Here is a 25,079-nt window from a genome sequence, read left to right on the forward strand (position 1 = left end):
TACCATCATGTTGCTTACGTTTCTGACAGGCCACAAGAGGATCGATACCAAGTAAATTTATCAACATTGATCGCCTTCGTCATGAAATCTGCTATGTTGTCTTTGGTATGGATCTTCTGCATATCTACCTTCCCTTCTTCCACCTTTTCACGAATGAAATGGTATTGAACTCGTATATTCTTTGTCCTTGAATGAAATGTTGGATTCCTTGCTAGATGCAAGGCGCTTTGACTGTCACAAAACAGAGAGACATACTCTTGATTGTGCCCAAGCTCCTCCAATAGCATCTTCAACCAAATTGCTTCTTTACTGGCTTGTGTAGCTGCTACATATTCTACCTCTGTTGTGGATGTAGCCACAACTGACTGCAATTTTGAAACCCAGCTTACAGCTCCACCAACAATTTTGAACACATATCTTGTAGTAGATTTGCTTTTATTCAAATCCACTGCATAGTCAGAATCAATATACCCATTGATAAGTAAATTTGATCATCCGTAACATAATGCAACATTTGAGGTCCATTTAATGTATCTCAGGATCCTCTTTACTGTATTCCAATTCTCTTTGCCTGGATTCGCCATGTATCGACTAACCACTCCCACTGCTTGTGCAATGTCTGGTCTTATGCATATCATAAGCGAACATTAAATTTCCCACTGTCGATGCATACGGTACTCGAGACATCTTCATCCTCTCTTGTTCACTGCTAGGACTCATACTAGAGGATAATTTGAAGTTAATAGGAAGAGGGGTAAAAATTGGCTTACAATCTTCCATGCTAAATCGTGACAATATCTTCTTTAAGTAATTCTTTTGTGAAAGCCAAATCTTTCTATTACTTCTGTCTCGGTGAATTTACATCCCTAGAATCTTGTTTGTTGATCCCAAGTCCTTCATCTCCAATTCCCTAGCCAGTTGTGCCTTCAATTCTTCAATATGATCTTTGTTGGGTCCTGTAACCAACATGTCATCCACATACAACAACAATATAACAAAATCGTTATCACCAGACCTCTTGAAATAAACACAAGGGTTTACATTAAGTCTGTTGTATCCAAGGCATATAATGAAGGAATCAAATCTCTTATACCAACACCTCGACGCTTGCTTTAGACCGTACAAAGATTCGTTCAACCTGCAAACCAAGTTATTTTCTTTTTCTTCAAAACCTTTAGGCTGGAGCATGTAAATCTCTTCTTCAAGATTTCCATGAAGAAAAGATGTTTTAACATCTAGCTGCTCTAGATGTAAATTCAATGTAGCACACATTGCCAAGACTACTCGAACTGTTTTTAGTCGAACCATAGGAGAAAATATTTCATTGAAATCAATACCTTCTTTTTGAGCATATCCTTTGACCACCAGTCTTGCACGATACCTCTCAACTTGATCGTCACCATTTCGCTTGATTTTGAAGACCCATTTGTTACCAATTGGCTTCCTTCCTTGTGGTAATGGCACAAGGTCCCATGTATTATTTTTATGAAGGGCTTCGATTTCTTCTTGTATCTTCATCATCCACAGTGAAGCATTTGAGTTGTTTATTGCCTCCTAGTATGTTGATGGCTCACCGTCCTCTGTTAAAAGGCAGTATGCAATATTTTCTTCTATAACATAATTTGAGTTCCAATTGGGACGTCTTCTCACACGATCTGATTGACGAGTTGCTGGAGCTTCAGAACTCTCTGGTTCTTGTTCATCATTTGATGGTTCTACTTCAGAAGAATCTCCTTGTTCAAGCTCTTTTTCCATATGTATCTATGTAGTCTCTAACTTTTCAACGCTATCATCGTCTTCTTTTCTTTGTAGTTTATCTTCTACAAAGATAACATCCCTGCTAATGATCACTTTACGGGCAGTGGGATCCCACAAACGATACCCCTTTACACCATCAGCATACCCCAAGAATTTTCATTTCCTGGATTTTAGATCCAGTTTGAAATTTTTTGGGAGTTGTACATCACGTACACAATACTTCCAAATACATGGAGGTTTGAATAATCAGCTGGTTTACCAGTCCACATCTCCATTGGTGTCTTCAGCTCTATTGCAGTTGATGGAGCTCGATTCACCAAATAACAGGCGATATTGACTGCTTCTGCCCAGAATTATTTTTCTAGGCATGCATCCCTCAACATTGCTCTTGTTTTTTCTAACAAGGTTCTGTTCATCCGCTCTATCACTCCATTTTGTTAAGGAGTGTTTGCCACTGTGAACTATCTTTTGATTCCTTCATTCCTACAAAAGTCATCAAATTCTTCACTTGTGTATTCTCCTCCATTATCTGTTTTGAAACACTTGATCTTATTTCCAGAATCAAGTTCCACCCGCGCTTTGAAGTTTTTGAAAGTTGAAAACACATCTGACTTCTTCTTAATAAGGTACACCCAAAATCTCCTGGAGTAGTCATCAATAAATGAGACAAAATATTTTGCTCCGCCTACGGATGTAACTGGTGCTTTCCATTCGTCAGAGTGAACCAATTCTAGAACATTTTTCCCTCTAGAATTTGATGTGTTGAATTCCAACCGGTGCTGCTTACTTGTTATGCAATGCTCATACAAAGGAAGTGATACCTTTGTTAAGCCTGGAAGTAGTTTTTTCTCCACAAGGACTTTCATTCCTTATTCTGACATATGTCCAAGTTTCTGATGCCATAGCATTGTAGAATCTGAACTACATGAGGTAACAGAGGATTTTACTTCTAGCAAAGTCTCTCCCTTCAGCATGTACAAGTTTGATGCTATCTTTTAGCCTTTATCACCACAAGCGCTCCACGGAACACCTTCATTATTACATTCCGTGTTTCAATCTTACTTGCATTATTATCCAACAATCTGTAGGATAATAAATTTTTCTTCAGGCCTTTCACGTGCCGTACATCTCGAACAACTTTAATTGTTCGATAATATATCTTCAATTTGATGGTTCCCACGCCAATGATCTCTAAGGCATGATCATTGTAACTATACACAAATCCTCTTGAGACAGGTTCATAATGATGGAACCATTCTCTTCTTGAGGTCATGTGATATGTTGCTCCCGAATCAATGAGCCATATATCTGCAAATCTCTTTCTGCCTTCCACGGTGGTTGTCGCTTCACAGCATAGAGCATCTCCATCATCTGAAGTGTTTGCGGTATTGCCTTGTGGATTGGAGTTTTTATTTAGACTCCAACAATCCTTCTTCAAGTGACCCTTCTTTCCACAGGTGTAGCACTTTAAATTCTTTTTTCTTTTTGACTTCGATCTACCATGTTTGTGACTGCTACTTTGGCCACGTTCTGTTGATCTCCCTCTCATCATTGTCAATGCTTTTGCTTGTTGCATATATACTTGTATGTCTTCCTTGTTCTTGTGCCGATTTTCTTCTTGTAGAACAGCAGCTGCAACATCATCGAATACTAGACTGGTGACATTACTGTTTGTTAAATTGATTATGAGTTGATCATACGAATCAGGTAGACTTTGAAGTAGAAGTTCAACACGTTCTTGTTCTCCTATTGTACATCTTAGGGATGTAAGCTGAGAAAATAAAGTGTTCAGCGTGTTTAAGTGCTCCGTCATAGAAGTAGATTCTGGCATCTGGATAGTGTATAATTTTCTCTTAAGGAAAATTTTATTGTGCAACGATGTGGCATCATACAGTTTGGTGAGATGATCCCATATCTCCTTAGCTGTCTTTTTCTCCTCGATGCTTGACAATACTTCATCTGCTAATGCTAGATGAAAGTTTGCCATAGCATTCCCGTCCATTTCGATCCATTTGTTGTCATCTGTGAAATCTATTGACATTTCACTGATAGTTGCTAGACAACCGTCTTTCCTCAAGATAACCTTCATCTTCAATTTCCACAATGAGAAATTTCTCCCATTGAATTTTTCAATATCAAATTTCGTTGCCATAACTTCTATTACGGGCAGCTCCCACTATTTCACTATCGTGAATAGTTCTTTGAAACCTTCAAAGGATGGGTAATACCTTCTTACTTCCTTATGTTGGAAGATCCACCTTTTGGTGACAACCACAAATACAATAAGTAGATATTACACACTCTAATCTGGCTCGGATACCAATTGTTGCGAAAGACAACTATCGGATAGAGCAAAATCGCAACTGATAATTTGAGAAAATAAAAATGAAGATAAAAGAGACGCAAAATTTACATGGAAAACCCCTAAATAATATAGGGTAAAAACCACGGGCAACGATAAAAGAATTTCACTATGAGAAAATAGGAATTACAACTTCTCTCGATCTACCAAGGAGAAAACAATGACAATTCTCTCTTGATAAAAAGGAGAAAACAACTCTCAACAAACTCTCTAAATTATCTAGTATTGGGAGAAAACTAGAATGATTTTGGATGATTTTAAAGCTAAATGGATTAGTGTATTTATAGTTGAAACTTAGGAATTAATCTTGTAAATACCCTAAAATACAATGACTAAATTTAATATTTTATCATCCATGAAATTCAACAATTTCAACTATTTTTTTTCCACAACACCGAAAGCCACCAAATTAAGCATGTGTATTTGACTTTCAATATATAATTATTGCAATAACATCTTGTTATATTTACAATTAAGACAAACACAATATGATACGATCGTATTTTTAAATCCTTGGTTGAGGGTACTTGGAATTTTCACTGTGGATAAAGAAAGCATTAATGTTGAGTCAGTTTGCACGTGAAAACCAGTCACTTCAAACCCTCTTGTTCATAAAGAACAAGTTTGTGGATTCCGTTTTCTGACTTTCAATCAAGGGATATAATTGAAGTGTACACAGTGGAAGAACCCTGGTGCTTCTTAAATTCTTATTATCGAGATAATTAGGATGGTGTACTAGTAGAGTTGAGTTTAAGTATAGTTAAATTTGATTTAATTTCAAAATTTTAGATTTAATTTAAAAATTTATGAGTTTAAAATTATTAAGTTCAATTCAAACTCGAAATCACAAATTAAAATTAGAACTCGAGCTCGAATTTAAACATTGATTATATAAAAACTTTATATTACATTTGTAGTCACTCATTTTCGTCCCGATCTTATTTAGTATATATAATCATATAATGTAGTTTTTGAACATACTTTTTAAAACATATATAATATGGTTTTGAAAACATTTTTGAAAACATTTTTGAAAACGTATATAATATGATTTTAAAAACATTTTTGAAAACGTATAATATATGATTTTGAAAATGTATAATATATGGTTTTTGAAAACATATTTTTGAAAACGTATAATATATGGTTTTAAAAAAACAGTTTTTAAAAAACATATATAATATAGTTTTAAATATATATATATATATATGATTTTTAAAACGATTTTTGAAAGCATATATATAATATATATAGTTTTTGAAAACATATTATATAGTTTGTGGAAATATAATATACATATGTTATATAGTTTTTATTATTATTTATATTATTATTTATTATTTTATATTTATTATATTAGGTTATATTTTTATTTATTTTATTTTATTTTTTTAACATATCCAATTTAGTCCAAAGTACAGCCCAACTGAGCCAGTAGGCCTGACCAACAAGCCAGCCTAGTTAGGGGGATTGACCCAGCCTAAAAATAATTAGGGTTCGATATCAAGCAAGGGTGCCGCACGGGGAGCGCGCGTGGAGGCCACACGCTTTTAGCAGTTCAAGAACCGGCCGGATTTCTCGGCCCCTGAACGTGAAATCAGAACAGCGACGACGTGCCGAAAGATCGACCAACACCCCGAGATATTTAGGACCACAACGGTAAGCCACAAGGCTATAAAAGCTTCGGTCGGGCATAGCAACAACACACAAGAAACACAGCCAGAAAAGCATCGAAGCACCAAACCAAATAAATCAAAGCCACAAAAACATCCAAAATCCCAAAAAATATTCAGCAAAGAGAAACCGAAAGCAACCATATAGCCAAAACACAAAAAAAAAGCAAATAACATTCGGAAATAGCAAAATAAATCCAAAGGGAGCGAGGCGAACGTCAATTTAGGATCGATAAGGCAACAGTCGTTGGAAAGCTCACCGGAAAAGGTAAATTTGAAACCTTTTTTGTTAGATTACTTTGTTCGGGGAGTATTTCGAGTAGTTGGACTTCGATTTTGGGTTCGCGGAGTGAAGATGAAGCTTTTGAGGTAGGCTTTTAGGTTTTTGGCCACTGGAGGTGGTGGCCAGAGCAGTAGTCGGCGCGACGTGACTTCATCGGCAGGTGGTCGGTTGAAGCTAAGTTGGGAGAGAGTTTAGAGAGAGGGTTTTGATTTTGAGAAGTATTTGAAAATAAATGATATTTTGGGTGTTAAGTGATATATGGAGGGTCATTGTGCAATTATGAAATAGTTAAATTATTTTTTCAATCCCTGAAGGTTTGATACGTAGTTCATTTTAGTCACCTATTGTAAATTTACCCTTGAATTTTGAATTAATTCAATTTAATCCCTATTTATATTTCTTATATTTATCAAATTGACCTCCTAACTTTCATTTTTTTCTTTGCAGCTTTCAATTAACGTCAATTTTAACTTCTTCCCAATTTAATCATTCTTTAATGATTGTTTTCTATAATTTAATACCCTTTTTATTTTATTTTGTTTTATTTAACATTAATTTGACTATTTTTAGGGCAATTTTAACTTCATCAAAGGTAAATAATATTGGTCAAACTTTTAAATTTTAATTTAACCTTTAATTTTTGCAATTAAGACAACCGATAAATTAAATTAGTACCGAAAGGATAATACAGGGGTGTTAATCCTTCCCTAATTGTAATCGACTCTCGAATCCGATTCAATTCTAATAAAAACGCAGATCATGTAAAATGATAAATTAAGGTATCTGATCAACCTAATTTTAAATGATTGGTGGCGGTTCCATCACATCAAATTTAAGTCGGAATCCAATTTCGAGCCCACCCGAAGGACAGTTACGACAACATTTTTTTAAATAACATATAAATATTAATATTATTAATAATCTAACTTTAAAAGATTAAAAATTCAATATATTATTTTTAGAGTTCCATGCGAACTTTTCGACTCGGGTATCAAGTAGTTCGCTTCGACTTGTTAGGTCAAACTCATTCGATTCGAGTGTTAATTGTATCAAACTTAAATAACTCACGATTTGTTTCGTCTATTTTACCATCGTCGTATAGAGGTAATATTACAACTAACTTAAATTTATGGTTGCATGTGGCGAGTTAAAACTTTTGTGCAAATTAGTTTTTGTGTAGAACTAATTTTTGCATGGCGAGTTTTACTAGATCAGGAAGTAAACCACTTGAAGCCTCTCTTTTATGTTTTCTTTGAGGTTCATAGCCTGCATTAGTTAAATTTAAGTCGGTACGACATATATAAAGCTTTACAGATATGATATAAAAATAATTAAATTTAAAATATAATATATACAATATGCAATCCAATTTCACAGTTGCCTCCTATTTTCTAAAAAAATTAATGCATTTGATTAGAAAGTAATTGTTGAGACTAAAATTACATTTGTCACGTCATTGTTTTTAAGGAACATAATTTCATACTGAATCAGTTCCTACTTTCAAACAACTAACACCTTCACTTAAGTTTATGGTTGCATGTGGAGACTTGAAACCTTCTATGCAAATTAAGCTACTTCTAATATTTTATTTTAAATTCAATTATTTTTATATCATGTTTATAAAAATAATTAAAGTTGAAACAAGTTGATTTATCTTTTATAAATAATTATTTATGGCTGGTATTAAGGTTAATATCATTATAAGTAGTTGTTCCATGGCTGATGTTGACCTTTTACAAGTTCATGAAATGGGCCTTTAAGCCATGATCGGATTAAAACAAAAGCTTAGGGCCCAGAACAGAACTTCTCTTTGGTATTTAAAGTTGGGTCTTGGAAGCTTTTTGCGGTTGAAAAATGTTTAGCAGCTGTTACATTTTTGGGTAAATTCGTATTAAGTATCTAAACTATTAGTTTTATTCCTTTTTTAACATCTAAACTTTTATTTTTTTTAAATCATACTTAAAGTTTAGTTTTTATTATATTTTTTAATGATAAGACTTGTTTATCGACCTCAGTTTTTTTTGTCAAGTGTACCCAAACATTAAAAAATTATTACTAAACACACATACCCAAAGATTATGTGTCCAACCCAAAGGCAATCCAAATTTTGATTTGATTCGATTTATTTATAGATTTATGGGTTTTTTTTTGGAGAAGCCTGATTTTGAATGTGGTTAAATTTGGATTGAAAACGTTGACCATAAGACAAGAGTAGGAGGAGAACAAATGTGATTTGAAGTTGGAAAAACAAAATTGGTGGCAAAAAAGAATGTATGAAATGGGCCAAAGTGAGACATTTTGTCCGATAAATCCACGGTATAGCGCACTTTCAAAAGCAAATTTGTGGAAGCCCCTTTTAGCTAAGTTTTTAGGGTTTGCTTCAATTTTTTTTAATTAATGATTAATATCTAATCTATTGATCAATTAATCTAAATCGAGTATTACAGAGAAGAGTGCGGCCCTCTCAATCAATTTGTTCCATTAACAAACGTCAAGATTCGATTCTCTAACCTTGTTTAAAAAACTTTGTACCTCATCCTATTAAACCAATTGGTTGATTGGTGGTGGTTTGCTTCAACTTTAGTGGGCATTGTGGGTGTGATTCGGAACAACAGTGGAACCTGGTTAACCGGTTTTTACAGCATTGTGGGTGTGATTCCGAACTCTGGGGTGTACTTGATGGACTCGAAATAGCTTGGTCTCTGGGAGCTAACCGGATTTGTGTGGAGACCGACAACAGCGAAGTGGCGAGATGCCTTGCATCTCCTCCTCCACTTCATGAACCATCGATCGTTAGGAGAATAAGAAGTTATTTGAACCGTCAATGGACTGTCACGGTGAACTCTATCCCGCGGACTGCGAACAATTTGGCCGATAGTCTTGTCAACCTCGGAAGGAAACAACCTGTGGGACGTACTATTCTAGCCCACCCCCCAGCTGGAACGCAGCGCCTCCTTGACTCTAATATTACAGGTCTAAGGAGAAGTTCCCCTTACTGACCCTAGTGGCCTATTTTTTTAACAAAAAAAAATTAGCCAGCAGCCGTCACCTAAACTTTTTTTAAAATTTTATTGTATATTTTAAATATTTTTTTATACTTTCTTTTAACAAAATGTTTTTATATTTTAAATATTTTATAAATTTATCTCTTAACATAAAACCGTTAAAAGTATGGGTGGAAGACACAATGGAGTTGGAAGAGGGTCCATTGTCCATCAGCCACCAATTGCTGGTTTGATTTCAACACAAGGAATCCCATGTTGGAAAATAAATTTAAATTCAAGAGTTTTGAACGAATTTTCACTTTTGAATTCTTCTAGAAAAGAAGATTACATCAGGTTAAAGAAGGATTTGTAAAGAGCAGAGCCGGCAATTATAGTATAGGGAGAATGGTGAGTAGGGATGGCAACGGGCCGGGTTCGGGCCGGGTATTGGTCCCCCGTCCCTGTTTAAAAAACTGGTACCCGTCCCCGTTTAAAAAACCGCGGGGATTTAAACGGGGATCCCCGTCGGGTAATCGGGGAAAACCGCGGGGAAACGGGTATCCCCGTTTAGCATAAACGGTTATTTAAACGGGTATTGGGCCGGGTATTGGGTCGAGTATTGGGCCGAGAATCGGGTCGGGTATATATATATATATATATATTTAAATTAAATATATAAATATATATTTTTTATTTAAATTAAATTTATTGATATTATATATATATATAAATAATTATTTTTAATATTTATCGGGTCGGGTATCGGGGAGGGTAATCGGGGCGGGTAATCGGGGCGGGGATTACCAAACCCGTCCCCGTCCCCGTCCCCGTTTAAAATAAATGGGTTTTCCCCGTCCCCGTCCCCGTTTATCATCCTCGAACCCGACCCGTTTAATTCGGTTTTCGGTTTTCCCCGTCGGATTCGGATTTTTTTGCCATCCCTAATGGTGAGCGATTGCTCATGGCCCCATTTCTTACCCATCTCTTAATTTTTTAATCATACTATTTATTTTTATTTAAGATATTTAATTTTTTTATTTTTTTATAATTAAGATCTTTAATTTTTGTAATTTAACTTTTTTATTTTTATAATTGAGACTTCTAATTTTTTAATCACACTTTTTATTATTCATAATTGAACCCCTAATTTTTTTAATATCACTTTTTATATTTATATTTGAGGCGGCTAATAATTTTAATATCACTTTTTACTTTTATAATTGAAGACTCTAATTTTTTTCAATCTCATTTTTTACCTTTATAATTGAGACGGTTAATTTTTTTAATCTTACATTCTATATTTATAATTGAATCCCCTAATTATTTTCAATCTCACTTTTTATTTTTATAATTGAGGCATCTACTTTTTTCACTTCAATTCCACTTTTTATATTTATAATTAAAGCCACTATTTTTTTAATCTCACTTTTTATATTTATAATCGAGACACTTATATTTTTAATCTCATTTTTTACTTTTATAATCGAGGTTCTTAATTTTTTCAATCTCAATCGGTAAATTTTAGTCCAAAAAATTGTGCATTAATATGTCTTCTTCTATCCAAATCCCATCAGCATTTGGTGTCGTTTTGTTTGAGGATGAGAAGATGGACATTTGGGTTCAAAACCATCAAAAGAGAGAGAAAAAGTAGGGCTTGCAGGGACATATTAGCCAACACCACCGCCCAATGACTACAACAGGGGAGGTGGCTTCTTCTTCTTTTATTTGACATGTAGGTGGTGTTTATTTTCACAGTGCAAGTTTTTCAAATCACTCATATCTGTGTCACGCAGATCATGCACGAATATTAGGTTTCACAGACTGTTTATTTTTTAGAAGATAGAAGCTCTTCAAACGTCTGCGCGAGCTCTTCTTGGTTCAGACTTGATTTTATGTCTTCAAATGTCTTCAAACCTCTTCAAGAACAATTATAAAATATAGTTATTTATTAAAATAATTTAATAAGGTTATTTATTTTAAAATAATTTATTTTAAAATAATTTATTATAAAATATAGATTTATTTATTTTAAAATAATTTATTTTAAATAATTTATTAGTATGGATTGATTTATTTTAAAATATGGATTGATTTATTTTAAATAATTTATTAGTATAGATTGATTTATTTTAAAATATGGATTGATTTATTTTAAATAATTTATTAGTATGGATTGATTTATTTTAAATAATTTATTAATGTAGATTGATTTATTTTAAAATATGGATTGATTTATTTTAAATAATTTATTAGTATGGATTAATTTATTTTAAATAATTTATTTGTATGGATTGATTGATTTATTTTAAAATATAGATTGATTTATTATTGTAGTTGTATGAATTGATTTATTTTAAATAATTTATTAGTATGGATTGATTTATTTTAAAATATGGATTGATTTATTTTAAATAATTTATTATTGTAGTTGTATGGATTATTTAAATTTCAGTATTATAAAACTAAAATTATTTAAATCTCAGTATTGCAAAACTCTTTTAAGTTTAAAAATTAGTTTATTTATATTTTAGTTCATTTTAGCAGTCTGCAGACGTTAAAAAACAAACAGTTTTCTTCTTGCAGACTGCAGACTTTTAGTTTACCTCTTCTGCTGTAGATGCCTGCAGATGTGGTCCACAGACCTTTTATCTCTACAAAAACAAACACTACCGTAATTTCTTCACATCAAACCAATTATACAGCTCCTTTGGCCTATAAACCACCACTACTTATGACTCTAAACTATACCCGAATATCTCCCTGTTTTGGGATGAGTGATGTTTGATGTACTTTTACTTGGATAAATAAAATTCAACTTATCAAAAAAAAAATAAACTATACCCGAAGTTGAGATTATGTAAAGTCTGAATCGTTATGATCATTAAAGTCAAGAGCCTAGCATTTCTCTTCTAGTAAATCGCGTGATGAGTTGGAATCTTAACCTAACCTCAGACGAACGTATATTTTGTGGTAGATAGTAAATTTACAAAATTTTAAGAAATAATAAACTTATAAAATTTTAAAGAGTTGAAAACATATTTTTAATAAAAAATATCTAAAATATATAATTTAAAAATTTGAGAAATGACTACCCTCATCATTAGAAGTGAACAAAACTCGACTCGACTCGAAAAATCAATTTTTTTTAATTTCGAGTCAACTCGAATTATAAATTTGATTTTCGAGTTCGAGGCGAGTTGAAATTTTGAATTTTCGTTACTATTTAGTATATGCTTTCACTATTTCTTCAATTCCTCCTTCATTTTAAGTCTATTTTCACCAAATTTGAATCGCATGCTCCTAAACCATAGTAGAATACATGTGTACTTTCAATTTCTCTTTTTGATATTTTTTTATTTTTCAATTTAGTCTTTCAATTTTTCATAATCTCCTTATTTCTTCAATTTGTCATTTATTTTAAGTCTTTTTTTTACCAAATTTGAGTCACATCCTTCTAAATCATAGTAGAATACATGTGTACTTTCAATTCCTCTTTTTGATAAAAAATTTTTATTTGTCAATTTAGTCCTTCAATTTTTCATAATCTCCTTATTCCATCAATTTGTGATTTATTTTAAGTCCCTTTTACCTAATTTTAAACCACATGCTCATATACTATAATAGAAAACCTTTGTAATTTCAATTTTTATTTTTTTACTAAAGATGCACTCTTTTTTTATCTAGTCCTTTAACTTTGCATTTTACTTAATTTGGTCTTTTGACTTCAATTGTTTGAAAATTCTCTCTTCCATCAATTTCTTGACTCATTTATACTCTCATCAATATTTTACCTTCAAAATACATTCTTTAAAATATAATATTATGAGTATATTTTGAATTTTTTTAATCTATGAAAAGTAATTGTTTAGAAGTTTATCTCATCTAATAATGTTACTTTAAGATTTGAACATAAGTTACAATCATAAGAATATAAAATTGATCATACCATTACACTCAATATTTATTGGTATATAAATTCATCATATGCTTGCAATTATATATATATATATATATATGGTAGAATCTAATTACATAATGTAAAATTAAAAAGTTTTATACTATTTTAGGATCGTTAGATGAGAAAAAAACTAAAGATTGAGATTAACAATAGAGGATGACAAGATATTCACTGGAAAAAAACAATAAGTTAATCTCAGCTTTTGATTTCTCCTCATTCAACAGTTCTAAAAAAGTATAAAATCTTAGTTTTACATTGGGTTTAAGTGAATCTTAACTCCCCCTCTCTCTCTCTTTATATATATATATATAAACACGAACCAAGCAACCTCGATGGTAAATGAATTATTTTTTTTCGAGGTCCCATGTTCAAGCACAAGAAATGTTAGGGGTGTAAGCGTTCATTATTAAATGGTTGAGAGTTATTTTGAATATATAATGCATTATACTTACCTCAAATTAATAAAAAAATACTCAAAATTACAATGAACATTTACAACCATAATCGTAAACTAAACACATAATTAAAATATTTTCCTATAACTATTGACACAAGAAACTAACCACTTGAGATCACACAATGACCGTATAATGAAACGGTTAAAGAACTCAACCAAAATATTCGAACAAAGATAAATACAAATTGATCTGACTGCATCGTCAAATAAACCAGAAAATATGATCAAAACTACTAAAAGTTCACCAACAAATCGTATATCATAATCGAGCAACATGAGGAAACTATCTATGATTGCGACTGCATATCTCAATCGAATCCAAGGATTCAAAGCAAAAAAGATTAATACGATAACAAATAAGCGTCATATTGATCAATCGATGTCTCGTTAAGTCTAGTCCCGAAAACAATAAAACATGCAAACTACTGAAAATATGCTAAAATTAGAGAAAAATATATATAAAGAAAAAAATGTGTTATAAAAAAAATCAACGATCAATAACTAATACTAAAATTGATGGGGTTATCGACCAAACAAAATAAAAAAGAAGTGACCGGTGCAGAGAAAAAAATATAGGCAAAAAGAAGCGGTTTACTTTTTACTGTGATTTAATAAATATTAAATGAGATAAATTAGTAGATAGTTAATTATCATTTAATGTAGATTATGTTAGGGTGACTAAATAATTGAGTCAACTAAACTGATTTAGTTTCATTTGGTATTGTTGTCTAAACTCACTTTTAGTTAAAAAAAAACTCGTTTTGACTGTAAAATAATATCAAACTGAGTAAAAATTGAAAAGAAATACAATAGAGTGATTTCAAGCCAACAGTAAAAGTTAGAATTTTTAGTTTTTTATTCCAACTTTACATCTAAAAGCAAATTTATATTTTTACCCTTAATAATATATGGGTTCCACTCAATTATATATTTACGTTTTATTTTAATAATTTAATACAAATATTCTTGAAAAATAATTTTTTACTTTTAATAATTTATTTTTAATTATTTAAAAATAAATAAAATTTATGATTTATAAATTAAAATATTAGTAGTGAATTACATAAAATATATTTTTTTTATAATTATATTTTTTATATTTTTGTTATAGTTTAAATTGATATAATTTTTATATAAAAACAACAAAAAATGCTTAGGGGAGAGGAAAAGTGACGTCCTTTAGGATTAGCTTGGAGGGTGTTTGTTAACAACCTCAAACGGAGAATATCTAGGAGAACCCTTCGGGAATTTTTCAATCACCATGGGAGGGTTGTTAGAGTTTACATTCCTGCAGTTAATAACAAGCTCAGGTATAAGGATTCAACTTTCGTTTTCATTCAGTTTTCTGGGGAGGAGGATCTTCTCAACGCCGTAAGAAGGTTAGATGGGGTGAAAATTGATGGAAGGTGCATATCTTGAGTAAAGCAAAGTACCAAAAAAGACGGGAAGAGTTGGTGCCGCGGACGGGGGTTTTGTCAGGCCCTCATGGGAAAGGAGATAGGGGAAGGAAGCTAAGGAGAAGTCGTGGCTCATCTTCAAGCAGTCTGAAAGATAGAAGAACGTACAAACAAGTCATTGAAGGTAACTTGGCATAGGAACAATTGAATAAGGAGGTAAGATCAACGGGGGAGGGTGGGACGGAAGTAGGTAGCAAGAAGAAGGATCCAAACTTATTCCTTCCTCTGGAGGAAGCCGATTGGATCAAAAATTCACTTACTGGTATAGTGAAGGCCACCTTTGAGCTTGAATTTGTCCAGAGAGCTATTCTCAGCAATGGAATAGACGTTAAGGTGGTGAGTTGGGGATACGCAAGGAACTTGAAACGATTTTTTCCTTAAAAATCATTTTTAAAATTTTTAAATGGTGATTTTTAAAAGATTTCGTCTCAAATAATTTGGTGACCTTTTAATAATAAAACATGATTCAAGGAGTTGCCACTAATATTTGATTAGGGTGTGATTGGGCACCCAAAAACGTATTTGTCATTTTAATAAAAATATTAATTTAAATTAAAACAACAAATTTGCGGTATGTGTTGCCAAAATTTGAGTTCGAGAGTCAGTTACGCACGAGAAATGATTAACACCCATACAACGTTCTAAATTGATACATATTCGATTAATTAGTTGTCTTTGCAATGAAATTTACGAGTTCGAGTTTAATTTAATTTAAGATCCCATATAATGCTCTTGAAATTTTAGGACGAAACACAATAATATTTAATTATTTCCTATCGAGAAGAATCGACCTCTCATGCCTTAAAGCAGTCAATCCCTTACTCCAATCGAAATAAAGAAATATTACTATTTCATCCTAAAATTCAACATTAATTCGAGTGCTACTTATTTTTAAAAAATCATATTAAAACATATACAAAATAAAACGAAAATTAAATGCATACATCAAACAAACATGATTAATTAACTATTTTACCAATCATTAATGAGAATAAGGATGTTCAATTATTAAAATACATCGAGGCGATACCTTAGATTCGATTTAACAATCTTTTCTCGGTGAATTTAATTAAAAGAACATGATCTCTTTTTCTTAGTCCCCAAATTTTAATGAGTAATCAATTTTATTCGTGTCACTTAATTAGATACACTTTTATTTTAAAATTATCAAAAGCAACTTTCTTATACGTTAAGACAATCACTTTACAACAATCTTAAAAGGAACATATATTACCCTTAGTCAACTTATTTGAACGAGTCAAGTAATACTTATGAGGTTTCATGCAAATTAATTCAAATTAGATCCTAGACAAACTACATATTTACATACATAACATATATAGAAATAATATACATTTACTACATACACATATACTTAGGCAAAAAGCTAAATAAAACATAAAATAAATATATACTCATATCTAGAACAATGGACAAATAATATATATATATATAGAATATTAGGATATAAAATTATAGAAACTTAAACAAGTTATATATACTAGTGACTAAATTGACAAAGACAATAACCACAACAACAAAACAGAGCTTTAGCGACGTTTTTATTGTCCTATAGCGGCGTTTTTAAGCGCCGCTAAAAGTAATCGCGGCAATAGAAAAAACGCCGCAAGAAGTGCCGGTAATACCAGTGCCGCTAAAGTTAGCGGCGTTTGATAACAAAAAACGCCGCAAAAGGTCGAGATATATAGCGACATTTTTGGAACAAACGCCGTAAAAGGTCGAGATCTATAGCGGCGTTTTTGGATAAAACGCCGCAAAAGGTCAAGATTTATAGCAGCGTTTTTGGAAAAAATACCGCAAAAGGTCGAGATCTATAGCGGCGTTTTGGAACAAACGATGCTAAAGGTCAAGATTTATAGCGGCGTTTTTGGAACAAACGCCGCAAAAGGTCGAGATTTATAGCGGCGTTTTTCTATACAAACGTCGCTAATTACCTTTCATTAGTTAATATTAATTGATTTTGCATATTTAATTTCTGCTCTACAACACCTAAATTTAATATCATTTAGCTTTATCTAATTAACAACCATAAATTTTAATTAAGACACAAACTTGAAATCCATAACAACAAACTTGAAATCCGTAACAAGAAACTTGAAATCCATAATAATAAATCAAAGTTTAAATTACGTAAAATATAATGTAATTCAACATTGTTAACTAGAATAAACAATAATAACACCTAAGATGGGAAAGAACAATTTGTAGTCTATACCACACAAACAGACCATTTACAACCATCACTAGTAGTGAACTAGTGATAAAACTCAAAGTTCTCGTCATACAGAAAAGGGGAAAGAAGAAATGTGTTATATTTGGAGGCTGCCCACTACTGTACTCCTCAAGCTTAATCTCCAATTCATAGCCTATCAACCCTGCCATGTCCTAGAACAGGAAGTTTGACAAAAGTTAGTTGAATCAAATTGTATAATTTACATAGTTAGTCGAAAGCCTAAAATTATCGGTCACAGAAAACCTAGGGACATTAAATAAACCATTCAAGTAGACAAATATGAGCACTTTGAAAGCAATGTTTAAAAGAAAGGAGCGCATAATTCATGGAACTGTTATGAACCTAGAAAAAGGTTGTACTTGTTCCTAATTAAGATAAACAACATATACAAAGGTTTGCTACCTTTGTTAATGGTGAATTTTCCACAAGAAGATAAAAGAAATCTTACAATTTTCTTGTTTTAATATAATATCAAATGAAAATTATGAAATACAAGCTACTTACCAAAATTAACTATAATTAATTATGATTATGAAAGATTAGGAAGTAAATAAAAAGTCAATGCTCATCACTTGAAACATCGATTTCCATCTAGATCTCGCTGAACCATTTTGTTATTGATGCACATATATTTATTAATAAGAGCGATGGACAGAATGTATACCACTCTCTTCTGCGTTGAAATGCATATTTCTTTATTTTAATGAACCAGTACACTATAAAATACCTGAACAGTGGCTTTCAATGCAAAAGCTTTAAGTGTGAAAGGAAAGTAAGCAATAACCCTGCAAGTCAACAAAGAAATATAAGTTGAAAGGAAAACGTTATGATATTTTTATTCACAACTAATCAGTTGAAAAATGTCTTGACAACAATGAACAATATATATTTCGTTTATTAGATTGGTACAATAGCAAATCAAATGCAATGCATAAAGTAAACAAAAAAAAATAGATGCTAATGGAAGCGTAAAGAAATTACAGGAGGATTTCAATGTGACTTACATCACAAGTGGACCCCAAGGTCCAAGATCCTTGTCAACCCATAACAGAAAATCCTTCAGAATCTGCAAAGAAAACTTGTTTTCATCAACATAGAGGGAAAAACCAACTGGGTAATTGCACTAACATATAATATTTGGAAAGCTAGGGAGAACTGAAATCCTTAAGAATTCATGACCCTACTTAATCTTGTATTCCTCATAAATCTTGGCTTATATTTACCCCAACTTTGCAACTGGTACCATCAAAACCATTACAACGATTACATGAAAAGCATGCACATCATGCAACTCGTGAACTCCATTGTCAAAAATCCCATTACTTTCGAAGTTCTCTAGAATACCCCATTAGAACAGAATGCCAAGGGAATGCAAGTACAGTAGGGGAAGGGGATCATGCGGGGCCTATATCCCTAGCTAACAAGTTGCCAACCTATGGAAGGATGCATGTAAGAGAACTTAATGTTACCCAAAGAAAAAGAAACTTCCTGCATCCACTTGGAAATATGGGAAAGCCAATAATTCAGCAGTGCAAAATAATGTTTAAAGGAATTTTAAATGGTTTCATGGTTAAAAACATATACCAAACTATAAAATTAGATAAAAAGAAAAAAAATTATATATATATAATTATAAAATTTAACTCACAGTTCCTATTGTCTTCTGAACAACATTAACACGTTGGAAAGCCCTTTCAGCTTCCAAAGTCTGCACTCTAAGCTTCAGATCACCCTGTTCCTGTAATATGCAGCATTTTGCAACAGTTTAACACAACAACTATTTTAACCTTTCAAAATATATTATAGGAATCTCGAACCCTACCAATCTTTGGATGGTTTCAGCAACCTTCTCAACCCTATCTGCCTGCCCAAATAAGTTATAGAATGCACGGGGATGTCTGTCCCATGTCTGAAGTCCTGAAATATTTATATAGGTTATCATGAAAATGGAACTTTATCATGAAAAATACAATTAAATCTAGAATCGAAGATTAGAATATTACCTTCAAGGCAACTTCAACTCCAGGTTCCCGGAATCTTAACAACTCCAGTGCATAGCTAGAAGCAATAAAGTGCAATATAATCAGATCCTTCCACCGCTCCTGCTTATCTCGCTTGATTAAAAATCGAGTCCACATCGTGATGCTTTGAAGGATCTCGAACCACCATCCCACTGCTCACCCAGATAAACAAACTAAAGAAGCAAAACAAAATATCCTAACAAAAAATGAAGGCCACGGTAAAAGAGTTATACCTTTTTTCACCGCCAGTGAAATAATCATGGCCTTCATCGGAATCGCTGTCGGACCCACCAGGAGGGGACCGGTTCAGATCGGCGAGGGTACGAACGCCACGAGCGTTGCTTCCGTCGCTACCAGACGGTTTCTTATCAGCGTTGCGGCGCGACCTAAGCGTATAAGGGGGGCGAGAAGGGCGGGCAGGAGAAGGGGAGCGGGACCTAGAAGGCGATTGTGAGGGAGAATAATCAGCGGAATCAGAGGGTGAGGAAGTCGGAGAGTTGTTAACGGCGCCGGAGACGGTAGGCGCGATTGAGCGCGGTTGTTGTGCGGCGGTAGAATTGCTGTCGAAGAAGGTGGAAACGGAGGCGTCCAGGTCCCACTGGTGGGATTCCAAAAAGAAGAGGGCTTATTCTTTGGAAGAAGAAGTGATTTCGATGAAGGAGTTGATCAAAGCAGCGTTTCGATCGGCAGTTGGGTTATTGGGATTTCCTTGCTGCTGAGTTTCGTGTTCCATTGTTCAATTCTTTTTCTGATAAAAATAGAAAGGACAAGCAAAAGTTGTTGAATGACCCTTTCTTTACAAAGTAACATTACAGGTGTATTTATGTGGTTAATTATTTTTTAATTACTTGTAAATTTCAATATTAATATATTATTTATCTTATGATTTTAATTTATTTAATTTATAGTAAAAGTATAATTTAGAACAATAACTATTATTTATCTAAAACTATGAATAGTTTTAATTGTAATAGAATTAAAATTTAAGATGAATGTAAGGTGTAATTTAATATTTATTAGGTTTTGTCTATTTAAATTTTATATTAATTGTCATATAATAATAAAAATTAAATTATAATGAAGTATAATTCAAAATGAATACGAGGTGTACTTTTATATTTTATTGAAATTTATTTATTTATATTTAATTTTGATATAATTAATATTTTTTATTTTTAAATAAATAAAATAAAATATTATTATATATAAATTTAAATGTTATATTTTTAGATAGTATTTACTTTATCAATTAATACTATAAATCTCACTTGTATGTGAAAAAAATATGAAGAAATAACAAGAGAAAACGATAGCAGCGAGAAGGAGGAGAAGAAGAGTGATTCTGAGAGAGGAGCCCCAGGTGAAAGCCATTGACAACCTGTGATGCTAAGGCCTACACGCTTCGTCGTTGCTGTTAATATCAAAGATTTCAGGTTTAAAGGATGAACGAGCCCTCAGTCCTTCTACGGTTGTCAGATTTTGGGAAGTAAGAAGTAAATTGAAAGAGAAAAGTGGGTATCTGTCTGATTGCGTTTATTGCAAATTTCAATCGCTTTATTGGCGTTTTTCCCACAGATAAACCAATTGTTTCGCGTTGCTTAAAGTGAGATTGGCGAAGAAGCATCATATGGGTTTGGGTAAACGGCGGGAATGAAAAAATAGGTTAAGGGGGAAAAATGAGAAAGGGTTAATGGTTAAACGCCAATAAAGTACTAGGTTTTAGCGGCGTTTGTCTAAAATCGTCACTAAAGTATGAGTATTTAGCGGCGTTTTTGAATAAAATGCCTCTAAAGTATTAGGTTTTAGCGGCGTTTATTTAAAAACGCAACGATATATATACCCTATTGCGGTGTTTGTTTAAAAACGCAACTAAAGAACGATTCTATGGCGGCGTTTGTTTACAAACGCCACTAAAGTACAAGTTTTAGCGGCGTTTTTGCATAAAACGCCTCTAAAGTACTAGGTTTTAGCGGCGTTTATCTAAAAATGCCACAATATATGTACCCTATTGCGGCGTTTGTTTAAAAACGCCACTAAAGAACGATTTTATGGCGGCGTTTTTTTAAAAATGCCACTAAAGTACTTATCTTTAGCGGCGCTTATCGAATAAACGCCACTAAAGTACGAGTTTTAGCGGCGTTTGTTGAAAAACACCGTTAACGTTATCATTTAGTGGCGTTTTGGATATAAACGTCGTTATATGTACAAATTTAGCGGCGTTTGCTTTGAAAACGCCGCGACAAACGCCGCTATATACTTGTTTTGCTGTAGTGAACTTTAAAAAACTAATCAACAATATAATAAGAAATAATGCATAGAAATGTAAACATTAAACAATACAAGCATTAATAAAAGAAATAAAACATAATATTTGGGACCAGAAAGAGAGTATTTAAAATTACATGACAAAATTATAATACACAGAAAAAGAACTACAATGGCTAAAATATATTTCGCTTAAAATAACAAATAAAAATCATAAACAAAATAAACCTTTAAACTGGGACTAAAATAAACATGTGCAAAATAAAAGATTCAAATCAGAAGGTAAAAAAACTCAAAAAGTGACTAAAATGAATAAATTACAAACATCACACCCAAATTATAATAAAATAAGAAGCAGAATCCAAACAATGGCTAAAATGAATAAAAGTAAAAATCAGTGACTAATTTCAAAATAAACAGAATCCAGGATGATAACCAAATTGAAATAAAATGAATAAAAGTAAAAAACTCAGTACTGGGTGGGGCTACGATTACATATTTTCTCACAATACCTGAACAATGGACATCATGATCTGTTTCATCATTGTTTCACTAACAAGGTATGAGTAATTGCAACTGCTGATAATTCGACAAGGAACCTCCTTTTTCCATGTTCCCCCTGGTTTTGGTCTCTTCTCCTCGCCTTATCTTATTTTCGGCGAAATCTCTCGATGAGGGTCGGATTGATATATGCACATGGGGGAGGGAACAAAGTTCCTTTAGAGGGGCTGTTTTTAATGTCTTCTAAAGGAAAGGAAGAGTTGAGGGACAACATTCTAAAGTGTACTATTAACCGCTGGTGCATGTGAAAACAGTTCCAGGAAGAATGAAACCCTTAACGCGTTTCTTTGTAGCTTTGTGTACTATTAAGCAGCTGGTGAAGAAAGAAAACTTGGACCTTAAGTTGTTGTTGAACCATGTGCGTCTGTAAATATATCTTAAGTGTACTAAATATATCTTACCAATAAAAACCTTTCTTGCTAATTAAACTCAGAGAAGTAACATAATTTTTTCTCTGAAAATATGAAATTGTATTTATTTTTTAAAAAGGTATTTGATATATAATAAGTTTTATAAACTTCAGTTTATACAGATCTATTTATTTTAATGTTATATGTCCTATTTAAAATTTAAGATTTTAAGGTTTATGTTTAGAATAAAAATTTTATGATTAAGATAGATCGGATAAAATAGATTTTACACACATGAATCAATAACAATCCTTCGTTTATTTACTTATATTTACTCTTAGAAATTATTTGTTCCCATGATTTAACTTATTAAAATATATTATATATGGTTGTTATTTGTCAATTTCACCATATGAACACATGAAGTAAGAGAGTTATTTCCTTATAATCACCCCCCGAAAAATGGGTCACACCACTCTCTCTAAGCTCCTCCATGAAAGCACTCGAAGCTTTCAAAGCTGAATATTTATGTTGTATGTACAAAAGAAGAAAGCTACAATAATAAAATGTAGGCTGAGCTCTCTAAATCGATTCCGTCTTCCATGCCTTCGTCTCTGCTCTTAATTTATTCATAATCTCTTTGCTTTGTTATGAACTCACTGCTACTTGGCTCCTTGCTCCATTCATTGCCATGAAACTCACCCGTTTCTGCAAACAACTTTATAGTTAATGATTCCATTACCAGTCAAAATTTGACAAGACGTGCATGCATGTAAGGAAGAAACTCAACGAGTAATTTAATTTAGTCGAAATATTATTCATACTTTTCTACCTTGAATAATCATGGGAACTAATGACATGGATTTATGTGGTAAATAAAATTGCTAAGCAACACATAATAAAAGGATTCCTACTTGTTTAGAGGAGAAATAGAGTTGTGGTGTTTGACGATTCATCTCTTTTAATTTGAGTGAAAATGTTTTTACGATAATTTGTGAAGAAGGCAGAGAATAGAAGATTTGAAAAAGATAATGAAAATTGAAAGAGACTCAAACTTTAGTTTTACATGATAATTTATATACGAACTTTTAGTACTGACATGAGACTTAAGTTGATAATGATTATTTCTTGGTCAACAGGGTAAATAAACATAATCATCATATAATATATTTAGCCGATATTGAGATCAACATCGTTTAGGTCAAGAGACTATAAGACTCTAGAAACATTTAATAACTTTGAAAACTCCAATATAGAGAATTTTCTACTAATATGTGATTTGCTTAGGAGGTACAATAATTACATCTTGAGAATGGGTGTATGTTTGGTCAAAATGCTGGTAATAGGTTGCCCTTTTTCTCATTAAATATAGATAAACAAAGACTCCTACTACATATTTAACCGTTAAGAATATTAAATTAATTTTAATTTAATTTGATTTTGTCCTGGTCTTTTTATCTAATTGAGTTTAGTATAGGAATAAAATTCAATTATATAGTGTAAAATTTAAAAGTTTTACAATCTTTTGGGATCATCAAATAAGAAAAAATCAAATGTTGAGATTAATAGTAAGAAATGTAAAGATATTAACTGAAAAAATAAATAATTAATCTTAACCTTTCATTTTTTTCCTTAAAAAATAGTGTCAAACTTTTTAATTTTATACGTAGGTGCAAGTGGATTTAAAATCTATGAAAAGTAACATGGAAACGGTGTGATTGTCTGGTAAGAAACAAACCTCACGGGCCTTGAAAACTTCACCGATACTTCCACGGCCACCGTCACAATGCACTTGTCGCCGCTCAGCAACTTCACCACGTGGGCTGTTTCCGGTCTTCCCCATGCAAAGTTGCATGATTTTCTCCGCCGCCTCCTCCTCGTTAACACTTTCTTTCATCAACCTCTCGACTTCCGCCTTGGGAAGCCTCATTTTCACCCTTGTTGCTCCACTTCCTCCTTCCCCTTCTTCTTCACCCTCGGGTATCGATATCGTCGGTTTCAGAAGCGTAAGGTCCGACACCGACCTCCTCGACAACATCAAGCTCTGCAGCCTGTCTTTAGCACTCATGTTTATACCCGACCGAACCCTCCTCGGAATCCTCTCTTTTGGAGCCTCCGGCACGACCACCAAAAAGTAAAGCCTCTTCGGCTCCAACCTTTGATGCGACTGCAACGGCTTAGCTCGTATACCATAATGTTTAACAGCTTCCGATTCTAACACAACATGCCCAGGATAATCTCTCAACACCTCCTCCGCCGTCACCGGCGTCTTCAACTTCATCGTCTCCCCGTTTATCTTCATCACCTTTGTCATCTTTTTCCCTCCCAAACTATTCCCCATTATCGCCTCACACAAAAATGAATATTGTTCTGTAAGAATAAAAGATAAGAACATACATATACACATACATGTATATCTATAAGGGATTAGTGGTCAAAAAGAGAGGGCAAACCAGTTGAAAATATGAACAAAGCAAATGTTTGACAAAGTACGTAACATGTTGCTTTCAATGAAATGTTTTTTGTATTACATAGCTATCTAAATTTCAGCATTTGTTCAGATTTCAAACATTAATTGGACCGTACGTTTGGAATTCAATTCAACAAGCATTTTTCAAATTGAATTTAGGTAATTTCGAAATTGATGGCCGTAACATGTGGGGGGAAATTATTTAACATATCACAGTGAAATCATT

The 25,079-nt window shown here is 32.6% G+C and overlaps 1 protein-coding gene across 1 annotated transcript; it reads right to left on the reverse strand.

The window, feature by feature from the left end:
• Positions 1-22,975: 22,975 nt before the first annotated feature.
• On the reverse strand, positions 22,976-24,740 carry LOC120178854 (uncharacterized protein At1g66480-like). Its single transcript, XM_039184629.1, has 2 exons — positions 24,122-24,740; positions 22,976-23,091 (listed from the first exon to the last, which is right to left on the reverse strand). Exons 1-2 carry the CDS (start codon positions 24,722-24,724, stop codon positions 23,032-23,034), a joined length of 663 nt encoding a protein of 220 aa, XP_039040560.1. The 5' UTR covers positions 24,725-24,740; the 3' UTR covers positions 22,976-23,031.
• Between the last annotated feature and the right edge of the window lie 339 nt (positions 24,741-25,079).

Source organism: Hibiscus syriacus, unplaced genomic scaffold, assembly GCF_006381635.1.
Source record: "Hibiscus syriacus cultivar Baekdansim isolate YM2019G1 unplaced genomic scaffold, ASM638163v2 tig00112383_pilon, whole genome shotgun sequence".
Taxonomy (NCBI): domain Eukaryota; kingdom Viridiplantae; phylum Streptophyta; class Magnoliopsida; order Malvales; family Malvaceae; genus Hibiscus; species Hibiscus syriacus.

What these genes read in the sequence shown, in the direction of transcription:
- LOC120178854 (XM_039184629.1), bottom strand. Translation starts at nt 24,724, where the DNA reads ATGGGGAATAGTTTGGGAGGGAAAAAGATGACAAAGGTGATGAAGATA. An exon ending in AAGTTTTCAAGGCCCGTGAG is followed by an intron (nt 23,092 to 24,121) that starts GTTTGTTTCTTA and finishes AGTTGTTTGCAG; the next exon opens with AAACGGGTGAGTTTCATGGC.